This window comes from Polistes fuscatus, unplaced genomic scaffold (genome assembly GCF_010416935.1).
Source record: "Polistes fuscatus isolate 324 unplaced genomic scaffold, CU_Pfus_HIC Scaffold17, whole genome shotgun sequence".
Lineage (NCBI taxonomy): Eukaryota > Metazoa > Arthropoda > Insecta > Hymenoptera > Vespidae > Polistes > Polistes fuscatus.
Window position 1 is genome coordinate 3,132,750 of NW_025113075.1, and position 11,665 is coordinate 3,144,414.

The 11,665-nt window shown below is 26.5% G+C and overlaps 1 protein-coding gene across 2 annotated transcripts; it reads left to right on the plus strand.

Annotated features, from left to right (window-relative positions):
* The first annotated feature begins 485 nt into the window (after positions 1-485).
* On the plus strand, positions 486-10,863 carry LOC122515216 (DNA polymerase zeta catalytic subunit). 2 transcript variants are annotated; one of them, XM_043632479.1, is made up of 19 exons: positions 486-642; positions 751-875; positions 994-1,180; positions 1,308-1,401; positions 1,972-2,454; positions 3,031-3,265; positions 3,365-4,264; positions 4,346-5,038; positions 5,600-5,826; positions 5,907-6,057; positions 6,315-6,674; positions 6,940-7,128; positions 7,208-7,520; positions 7,603-7,921; positions 8,012-8,260; positions 9,367-9,480; positions 9,567-9,985; positions 10,147-10,375; positions 10,481-10,863. In XM_043632479.1, the coding sequence occupies exons 1-19, from the start codon at positions 638-640 to the stop codon at positions 10,658-10,660; spliced, it is 5,472 nt and encodes a 1,823-aa protein (XP_043488414.1). In that variant the 5' UTR covers positions 486-637; the 3' UTR covers positions 10,661-10,863. The 2 variants fall into 2 exon arrangements, with proteins under 2 accessions (XP_043488414.1, XP_043488413.1); XM_043632478.1 differs by having other exon boundaries at positions 486-875.
* Positions 10,864-11,665: the final 802 nt, after the last annotated feature.

Sequence of the window (11,665 nt, forward strand, 5' to 3'; positions counted from 1 at the left end):
CTCTACATCTTATAGGATTAAACATTCTATCATTTGTAAAAGTGATTTTTGTATAGAAAGACTATTATAGAATTGGTTCTGTCAATTGTTACATCTAACTGATTCAAAGATCAGAATGGTTTGTGAATATTCACGTAATAATATTCATTTACATTTAATGTTTCAGAAATTCTAGCCTTTTTTCAAATGATGCCAATCGTATAATTAAACAAAATTAATATTTGTTATAATAATTTTTTAAATGTAATAATTTTGTAATAATTATTACATTATTTTTCATATCAACAATTTTTGACAACTCCAATTATTACAAAACTTATAAACTCAATTTAGATTATTTTTCTTTTATGTACAAATTTGTTATTGGTACTTTACAAATTAAAAAATGTCTAATTTATAGTTATGTACTTATCTCAAATTTTTGAAAAATATTACTAGTACTAGTAATATTGTCCTTTAGCCTTTCATTTATTATCATAAGAGGTAATATATTAATTAAGGTAACATTTAATTCTACTTTTTAATACAGATAGCGCTATGATCTGTTTCTGTATTACACAATGTGATGATATTATATATGACATGCATATAAACAAATGCAAATTTGTATTTTTTAATGGTGTAGTGGTGCCATAAAATGAAGTGAATATTTTGATACAATTGTTCAGTGTGTTGTTTTTTCTTTTATAGTAGTATAAACTTTTATATAATCATAAATTTGATATAATCTTAAACTATGTTTTCTGTTAGAATATTAACAATAGATAGTTATCAAACAAATCCTATTTCTGATTTGGATCCAACATTTTCCGAATTTCGAGGAAATGAAATAAAACGTGTACCTGTGATTAGAATATTTGGCCCAACTTCAACAGGTTAAATTTATTTACTTATAATTATCGATAATTCAATCTTTATTTGAAGAATGTTTTCTCTAATTCTTTATTATTTGTTAATAATTACTGCAATATAATGTCATGTTTATATTTTCAGGAGAAAAAACATGTTTGCATATACATGGTGTATTCCCATATATGTATGTACCATGTACCATAAAAGAAAATATAAACAGTTTTATGCATCGGTTAAGTTCATCGATAGACAATGCCATTAACATATCATCAGGAAAATCAGCATGTAGAACTCAACACGTTTACAAAATACAATTAGTTCGTGGAATGTAAGAAAATGTTTAAGTTAAAAGAAAAAAGAAAGAAAATATATTATACATATTATATACATATATTATAATATAATTTTTATATTATTGATTATTAAGATGATGACTGTATTCCAATATTTTACAGTCCCATTTATGGATATCATGAAAGGGAACATCTTTTCTTTAAAATTTATTTTTATACTCCGTCTATTATAAAGAAAGTAGCAGATTTGTTACAAGTATGTGTATTTTAATTTTAATATAATTATAAATTTATATATACAGGGTGGTAAAAAAAAGATCCGATATATTTTAAGAGTTTATAATACTTGTCAAGAAAAATAAAAAATGTGTAAATAACATTAGTCCTAAAACCAAACCTTTCGAAGTACATTAACTTTTATTATTTATGAGTGTTTAGTATCGTAAGCAAGTCTCTTGGCAACATATTGTATATACGCAGAAGAATTTGCTTAAAAATACACTGGTTCTATAGATTTCAGAATTACATTCAAATGGAAGGAAGACATATCGAATATCTATGATTTGTACATATTATGTTTGCGTCTATGATCTTAAATGTCTGACCCTTGTTTTTTACCACTGTATATATTGACACTTTCACAGCAAACAGTAGTTGGTCAACACATTTAACTGAATACAACATATAAAGAATTTGAAATGACATTTGACTACATTTCCTGTCACGAAGATGTTAAATGTTTATACATACTACATGTATACTTTTTGTACACTTTATTGTTATACTTGCTAGAAAATGAATATATAACACAAAATATCAATTTCAGAATGGTTCAATAAGCAATTTGAAATTACAACCACATGAAGCACATATTCCATTTATTTTACAATTTATGATGGATTATAATTTGTACGGTATGAATTTTATAAATATAAAAAGTATTAAACATCGCTGGAATTCACTTTCAACTACTAAAGAAGAAACAAACCAAATGAATAATTTAGAATCCTATGATTCGCAAAAATATCTTCCAATGTCTGTTAATCGTCAAACTATATGTGCCTTAGAAGTAGATGCGCAAGCCAATGATATATTAAATCGACGAGCAATTGGTAAAGTTATAGAATTAAATCCTGGTCTTGCTGAAATTTGGAAACAGGAAAGAACAAGAAGATTACAAGCTGGCTTGGAAGATGTTAATTCACAATTATTATATCCTAAAAGTCCTGAAAAACGAATTGTACTACCAACAGTTAATGATAATAATCAAGAACAACGAATCCTTCAAAGACTTCAAGATATTCTACAGGTATGTATTAGTATTTTTATATAAATATATTTTTACTATTATGAATATACAGTATGAAGCTCCTAAATTAATTATCTTAAATAACTTCTGAATTGTACATTAAACAACAAATTATTTCTGCAGAGATTACATGGTATTAAAAAAACCATAATATGGTGTACATGATTTCTTTATAAGTGGATACATTTAAGAGATGTGAAGGTCTATTTGGTTTTTTTAAATGGAATGCCTAATCATTTTATTTATCGCTTCATCAGAAATTACATGAGACAGATTTTCATAATCGTCTGCAATTTTGCTAATAGTTTCTCCGTCAAATATATAACAATAATTTATTAATCAACAATATTTTTAGCATCTACTATAAGGCACTTTATAAAGATTAAAAAGGTCAAAACATAATCTATTTTAGTTTTTATTCCATTTTGATCGCTTTATTTATCAGCAACTTTATCACGAAAATGATTCAAGGTAATTAAATTAGGTGCCTTTTATGCTGTGTATATTATTATATAATATATAATTCAAATTGAAATCATTTTACAAATGCATATATATCGTTTTATTTTTTTCTAGGAGGGTGAGAATATAACTTTATCAAACTCAACTTTAGAAACTTCTTATCCATTACAAGCAGAAGAGGATGACGATTCATTAAATGCTTCGTGTGTTGTAAACCATATTACACCATTTTCATCACAAAAAATAAATGAAAAAGAACAAACAAAATTGGATAACTTAAAAGATTTATCTCCATATTTTTCATTAGAAACTCTTTCAACCGAGAACAAGTCTAACAATACAAGTTCTTGTAAATATTGAAAATATATTTTACTAATAATTAATAAGTTACTAAACATTTGTTGGACTATTACAAATAATCTTGTTTCTGTTTTTTATATTATTGTAGTAAATGAAGATGATATGAATTTAGTGGAAATGTTAGCTGATTTATCAGAAAGCGATGATGTTAAAAAAATTATAGATGATGATAGTATATTAGGATCTCAATATTTAGAACAAGATAATAAAGTATTATCTGATTGTGAAGATGATGAAAATGAACAGCTAAATTTGACGAATTTGGACCTGACTAAACTTAGTCAAAATCAACCAACTAAATCAATAGAAAAATTACAAAACTCAAACGAAGAGAATATGCAAACAGATTGTGATAATAATTTAAATACGTTAACTTTTCCCCAATTTGATGGTGCCAATGATTTTGTAGAAAGTCCAAAATCTAAAAAGAAGAGAAAGAGGAATACAGAATCTGATAAAATTAGTAGTTCATCAAAAAAATGTAAGAAAAAGAAAATAGAACATGCAGAGCAGTCATATATCGATGAATCAAATCTTGAAATTGCATCATCTTCATCAGCACTTTCTACTAAAAATCATCCAATTTCCACTACAATAGATACAGATAAAATAATTTCGGATGAACTAAAAAAGCGTAGTTGTACATATAATTACCATAAATCATCTATTAAACAAACTGTAATTGATATTGAACTGGAAGAGGAAACAGATGATTTTAAAACTCATAACTGTGATAAACTTATACAATCTAAGAGTATGGATAATGAAAATTTACAAAAAAAAATGCACAAGTCAAAGATTAATAAGCAAGGGCTACTAAAAAAAAGTCCAAATTCGCCAAGAAATTATTCACCATTAAATGTTATTATTAGTTCTCCTAAAACATTACAATCTACCAATAAAAATGTAATAAATTCCAAGATTCCAAAACAAGATTGTAAAATACTTCCTAGGAAATTAGTATTCTCTGAATCAGATGATCTAAAATGTAAAAAAATCATTAGAAAATATAAGAATATATTATATAATAATAATATAAAAACATCTAATGAATATATTATTTTTACAGGTAATGTAACTGAACCTGAAGTATCTCAATGTAATCTAAATATCAAAAGTTTATCTAAAGATCATCAACAAAAGAAATCAGATATTAGTTATAAGAGCGACAAAACAACTTATTCTAATTTTCCAACTGATTTATCATTTCAAATTAATGAATTAAATGTTTCTGAAGGAGATACAGAAGAAAATATACACAACGTAACATTTACACAATATATTGAAGAAAAAATAAGAAATGAAACTCCAATTTTTCAGTCCACTTATATCGTAAGCAAGGACAATCAAACAAAAAAAGTTCCAATTACAATTATAACGAAGTTTAATCCGCCTACGCGAGAACGTGTATTACAAAGTTTGGCAACATGTGATATTTCAAAGAGGACTCGAGCAGAACCATTTTTTAGTAATAAGCTTGATTTAATGAAGCAAAAAGAAATCTCTTCTAACACTTTCAATATACCAGTGATTACTTCATTTAATTCAAGTTTAGAGGGAATTACAGGAATTAAATTATGGCGGCGAATGAAAGTAAATGAATTTTATCCTGCTGGATCAAACATAAAGTCAAATCATATGAAAAAAGTCCTCGCTGGTTATAATTTATTGACAATAAGAACTCTTATGGAGCCTCCCCAAATAAAATCTGTTAAAGCATGGTTGAAATCGAAGAATTGCCCGCCTATAAAAAATCAACTAAGTAAGAATGATTACACAATAAAATTATTACTACAAAATTAGTATTACTATAAATATATTATTTTTTAATTTATACAAAATGTATTTTATTCAGGGTGTCTTGTAATTGATAGTACTGATTCAGTGGCTGATTCTTCATGAAAAAGTTAGTCGATAATATAGAATACAATTTTTTCATATGAGGCTTTGTTTTCGGGAAGAAAATGTTTGAAAATTTGTCAAGTCTACATGCCACTTGTTCCAAATTCAACTCGGCGGATTTTACTATCTTATTCTTGGATATTTCGAATAATATTTTTATGTTTCTTAATATGTTTATAAATATTGTAAATATGATGAAATTTCTTTTATCGTTTTTACTCTTATACTTATTGAACAAGGTTTTTAGTTTATAGGATTGTAAGCTCAGTGAAGTGCACGTCTATTAGACACATTTTCAAATTGTCAACAAATTGACAACATTTTTATGTTGAATCATCCCCTTGCTAGCTCCAGTTACAAGACACCCTGCATATGTTTTCTAGGAATTAATAATTCAATTTTTTTGCATGAATCTGTATAGTTGACAACAATAAAACTTCTACAAATGGGCAATCTCCTTCTTCTAGTAATTCTAATTCATTAAAGAAGAACACGTTAGAAAATACATTTAATGATACATTAACACACAAGAATAAAAGAGAATCACAATATCTAGGAATTTCTCATGGACAGATAGAATATTCTCTACATGAAAAAATCGGCAATGCTTCACGTGAAAATCTTCAAAATTCTAGGATTTTAACTATGGTAAATAAATTATATATAATTTCGAATATAAACAATGAGATAGGATGTAATTTAAATTTATATTCATATAATTTTTTTAGCATCAATATATAACATTACTTTCTGTGGAAGTACATATTCCTACACGTGAAGATTTTCTACCTAATCCGCAACATGACCCTATAGAAGCAATTTTTTATGCTATTCACAATGATATTCCAATATCTTCTGATGTAAAGCAAATGGAGTATGGTATGATTTGTAGTTTATTTATATTTATACTTAAGCCACTTTTTTGCCAAATCGATTAATTCCACATAACAAAAAGTAGAGAAAAGTAGAAGTGTTAAGCCTGATTATTAAAGAAATGTATTTTAAATATGAAAAGTTAAGTACTAATCAAGTACTTTGATAAAAACATTTTTAAAAATTCTATAAATGGAATTAATCGCTTTGGATTATGATTAACTCATTTAATTGTTTTATACCAAAATTAAATATCATTATAGGGACAATTATTATCCGTTCGTCTGGTGAACAACCAATAAATTTCATTAACTCTCACATCCCTCTTATTCCAACTTCAATACAATATGTAGAAAGTGAGGTAGAATTATTAAATAATTTTGTAACATTAATTCATCGCTGTGATCCTGATATATTGATTGGTTGGGAAGTGGAAGTTTCATCTTGGGGCTACATTTTTCAAAGAGCTTCACGTTTGGGCTTTAAACCATTTCCTTTATACATTTCAAGAACTCCAAATATTTCGTCTACTTATAGTTTTCAAATGTTCTCTGAAGATTCAGAAATAAAAGTACCAGGCCGCATATTTCTTAATATCTGGAGAATAATGAGACATGAAGTAGGTATGTATATAAAAATTATATTTTACTTATTAATTATTATTAATTAATAAGTGTTATTTTTATTAACCCTCTATATATTTTTCGATTTTTACTTAAAAAAGAGCAGTAAACGGTCCTAGTTCTCAAAATTACACTATATATGTATATTCTGAAACGTATGACTTCAAAGTTACATGACATTGTAGAGGGTTAATAGTACAGTAACAAATTAATACATAACAATTCATATTTAATAAATAGTAATTTATTGAATTTATTCTTTTAGCATTATCAAGTTATACATTTGAAAGTATTATGTACAATGTGATGAAGGAAAGAATTTCATGTCATAACTATAAGACATTAACTAACTGGTGGAAAAATTCAAATATTGCAATGAAGAGTAGAGTAATTGACTATTATGTTATTAGGGTTTCAGGAAATTTAAGAATTCTTTCTCAATTAGATATTATTGGTAAAATAAATTAGTATTCTTCTTTTATTACTTAATTTATTTAATATTATAAGTTCTTTAACATTTATTATTTCTGCAGGTAGAACGAGTGAACATGCACGACTTTTCGGAATACAATTTTATGAAGTATTCTCACGAGGTTCTCAATTTCGCGTTGAATCGATGATGTTGAGACTTGCAAAACCTTTAAATTTTATTCCTGTATCACCTTCTATACAACAAAGAGCTAAAATGCGTGCACCAGCAGCATTACCATTGATTATGGAACCAGAATCTAAATTTTATACAGATCCACTTGTAGTTCTTGACTTTCAAAGTTTATATCCGAGCATTATAATTGCTTATAATTATTGCTTTTCAACATGTTTAGGTCGTGTTGAACACTTAGGACAGTAAGTAGAAAGTCTAATATATGTATAATTAATATTTATTTCGATGAAATATTATTTTACTATAATATAAAATATTCATTAGGTCTATACCATTTGTATTTGGCGCAACAACATTAAAAATTAATAGAAATACTCTTTTAAAGTTGCAAGGAAAAATGAATTTTGCGCCCAATGGTGTAGCTTTTGTTAAATCTGAAGTACGCAAAGGTGTATTACCAAGAATGCTTGCAGAAATATTAAATACTCGTATAATGGTAAAAAATTCGATGAAACTTCATTCGTTCGATAATCATAATCTTCAGCGTATGCTTCATTCACAACAGTTAGGTTTAAAATTGATAGCAAATGTTACGTATGGTTATACATCTGCTAATTTTAGTGGCAGAATGCCATGCATTGAGGTATATGAATTAATTATATGTGAACACAACTGTTATTTTATTATAAATATTGACCCAATAAAAAAGTTATTATTTTGAACTTGTTCAAAGATAGGTGACAGTGTTGTTAGCAAAGGAAGGGAGACACTGGAACGTGCTATAAAAATAGTGGAGTCTACACCTAAATGGGGCGCCAAAGTAGTTTATGGAGATACAGATTCTTTATTTATTCTTTTACCTGGAAAATCACGAAAAGAAGCATTCAAAATTGGTGCTGACATGGCGGACACTGTTACAGCTGCTAATCCACCTCCTATAAAACTAAAATTTGAAAAAATCCTTCAGCCATCTATTTTACAAGTAGGTATTATAATCTGGGAATTCTATTGAAACATGAAATACTACTATTTTTCAGTTGTACCTTTATACTGTTATAAAAACCTGAAATATGAAAATATTGATATTTGTACCGATATTTATCGGTAATTTTGTTCAGGTTTTATATTTTATTACAATTTTCATGATTTTTTTTGAAAATTTACTGACAATGAGATTTACTACGTTAATTCACATGAATGGTTTTCACGTGTATATAAAAAGGGACAAGTCCTTTTGTTAGATTTGAATCGCTCAGAAGCCAATGCAATTAAGTCTATTTGTTTATATTTTCTGATTTTTATAAATTTTAATGGAAAATTAATATTCTTTTTAGTTATTAAAGGATTTACTCGGTCCTTCGTTTTCTTTATCTTTTTCAATTGCCAAAAGACGAAAGTCTTAAAGTTTTTAAAATGTTGCCATTGTCCCAATTAATATTTAACGTTTTTATTTGCACATTGTGTACATCTTATTTTATTGCAGAGCCTATTCTTTGAAAAAAGATTTTATATATTTTTATGACCAAATTAATAAACCAAACATTTAAAAAATCAATGTATTAAAAAACATTATTTTTCTTAATTTTTGTTATCTAAACTTAATTATATTGATTTCTAAGCAACTCATTTAATGCCAGTATTATCAACCGAATGGAATTAAAAATTGACTATAGAAATTAATGTTAATGTGTTAATATATCTGTTTTGATAATAACGGTTTTGAATTTAGATATAGTAATTTTTTCATTTACATGGATTTACTTTAATGTGCTTGAGCTACTAGAACCCCGATATCACCATGATGAGTTATGCAAAAACACTTAATTGAGGATTTTTCAGTATAATTTATTTCGTAATCGTGTAAACATGCTTTACTATCCCAGTAAAAGCTAAATACATATCTAAGAATGTGGGGCGGATCCTTATTTTAAACAGCTTTTCATGGTTCCTGTTTTTGTTGAACCAATTACCTGCGTAAATAGAAAAATTACTCTATTAAAAAAATACCAATATTAAGTTTCTGATTATAGTTAATATTATTATTTTCTTTAAATGTAAACATAACAGCTATGAATTTTCATTTTGTAGACGAAGAAACGTTATTGTGGATATATGTACGAAACTTCCGATCAAAAAATTCCTGAATATTTAGCAAAAGGTATTGAAACTGTACGTAGAGATGGATGTTTTGCTGTTTCAAAGGTATACTATTTACAAAAAATAAAAATATCTTTATTTTAAAGTAAATTAACAAAGTAAGTTACATAATAATTAATGATACTTTTTAGATCCTTGAAAAGTCATTGAAAATATTATTTGATACTTCAGACATTTCTTTATTAAAAAAATACCTTATTAGACAATTCAATAAAATTTTATGTAGGCGAGTCTCAATAGAGGATTTAACATTTGCTAAGGAATTTCGTGGTTTAGATGGTTATAAAACCAATGCTGTTGTCCCAGCATTAGAATTAACACGCAGATTAATACGTAAGGATCCTCGAGCAATACCCCTTACTGGTGAACGTGTGCGTTATGTTATTTCTGCCGGTGCACCAAATGAAGCACTAATTCATTGTGTTCGTACACCATGGGAAGTAATGTGCGATCCTGGTTTATATCCAAACTCTATTTATTATATAACCAAAGTTATTATACCACCTCTAAATCGGTGTTTTAATTTATTTGGCATTGATGTTAATAACTGGTAAGTTACATAAATTACATTTCTATCTATTAGATTGGTATTTTTCAATATTTTTGTTTAATATGTAGTAAAATAAATGATTAGTGTATATAATTATTTATAGGTGTTCAGTATAAATATTATCTTATTATTATATAATACCGTATTAAAATCCTAAACAGGTATCAAGAAATGTCCCATCGACAATCATTCGATAAATTAGACTATTTAAATACAAAAAATCAAAAATCTACTATTTGTCAATTTTTTAATGCAACTGTGTGTAACATTTGCGGAGAACAGTCTACTAATGAAATTTGTTCAGAGTGTATGGCACAACCTGATAAAACAATCCTCACAATTTACGAAAAAATAAGATGGTTTGAACGTACGTATCAGCAATTTAACGAAGTAAGTATACCATTCGATATTATTAAATAAAATTTAATTTTCCTACACACACACACACACATTATATATTTTTTTATATGATGATAAACTTTGATATTATTCCAGATATGTTACTCTTGTGTAGGACGACGAGATGATCCTGATTGTACTTCTTTAGATTGTCCAGTATTATACCGTATGCACGAAGCTCGCAAAAATCTTGCACAAGTATCTTATCTGGATAATCTAATAAACAATGGTATTAATAATGTTAATATACATGATAAAAACGTACCTTCTTCGTAGTGCGATTTTTACTGGTTTTCCTGATGATTATTATAATACTCGTTAGATTATTGGATTATTTGGATTTTTTTGGAAAGTAAATATGTTAAAATAAAAGATACAGCTGTGTTTTGCTATTTGATGTTTATTCTCTTATTTTTTTTTTTATCATAATACTGTATAACATACAAGAAATGCACATTAATGAAACCTACAGAAGAGAATCTGAATATACATAACATTTGTTACTGGTTTTACTTTTCATGCACTTTTTGTTCAGCTATCATATTAATTTTTTTTTTCTTTTACTAACTCAAAGAATGATAATTTTTATTGAATACTTTTTAGATATAATAAGAATAAGTGTAAATACATTTGAATTTATTTTCAATGAATTTCATTTTTTAGATCACTTCCTTAGTTAAAGAATTCAATTACAATACAGTACGTTGCGACTATATAGAGTTCATGTGAAGAACATATTACTAAACTTAATTTATAATCAAACGAAATAAATACACTACTTTCATGACTTTCTATTTCATTATAAGTACTAATGCTTACGCCGAAATTTGGAGATGATTTATATTCAAACTCACATTCCTTTTTATCTTTTTACTGTTTTTTTTTGTTTCTTATCTTTTTTTATTGAACATTTTCATTTCCTTTCGTAAAACATTATCAAATATAAAGAAATGTAGTATCACTGATAGTTATTATTTGCAATATTAATAATTATAAAGGAATAAATTTACTGTTTTTTAAATATTACATTTTTTTTTGTTACCTAAAAAACAACATACCACGCGCATTATTATACTTATTCGAAGTGTCAGCATGATTATGAAAAATTAGTATAATGAAACTTGCGTTTTATAATAATATTGAGCGTTACTATATTTCAACGTTGCAAAGTTTATCGCGAAAATAATTATTAAAAGCACCTTCTGGCTAAAAATATGAGAAGAAAATGAGAAGACGCGCGCGTGAGTTATGAATTTTTTAAATAAAATATTGAATGAATTT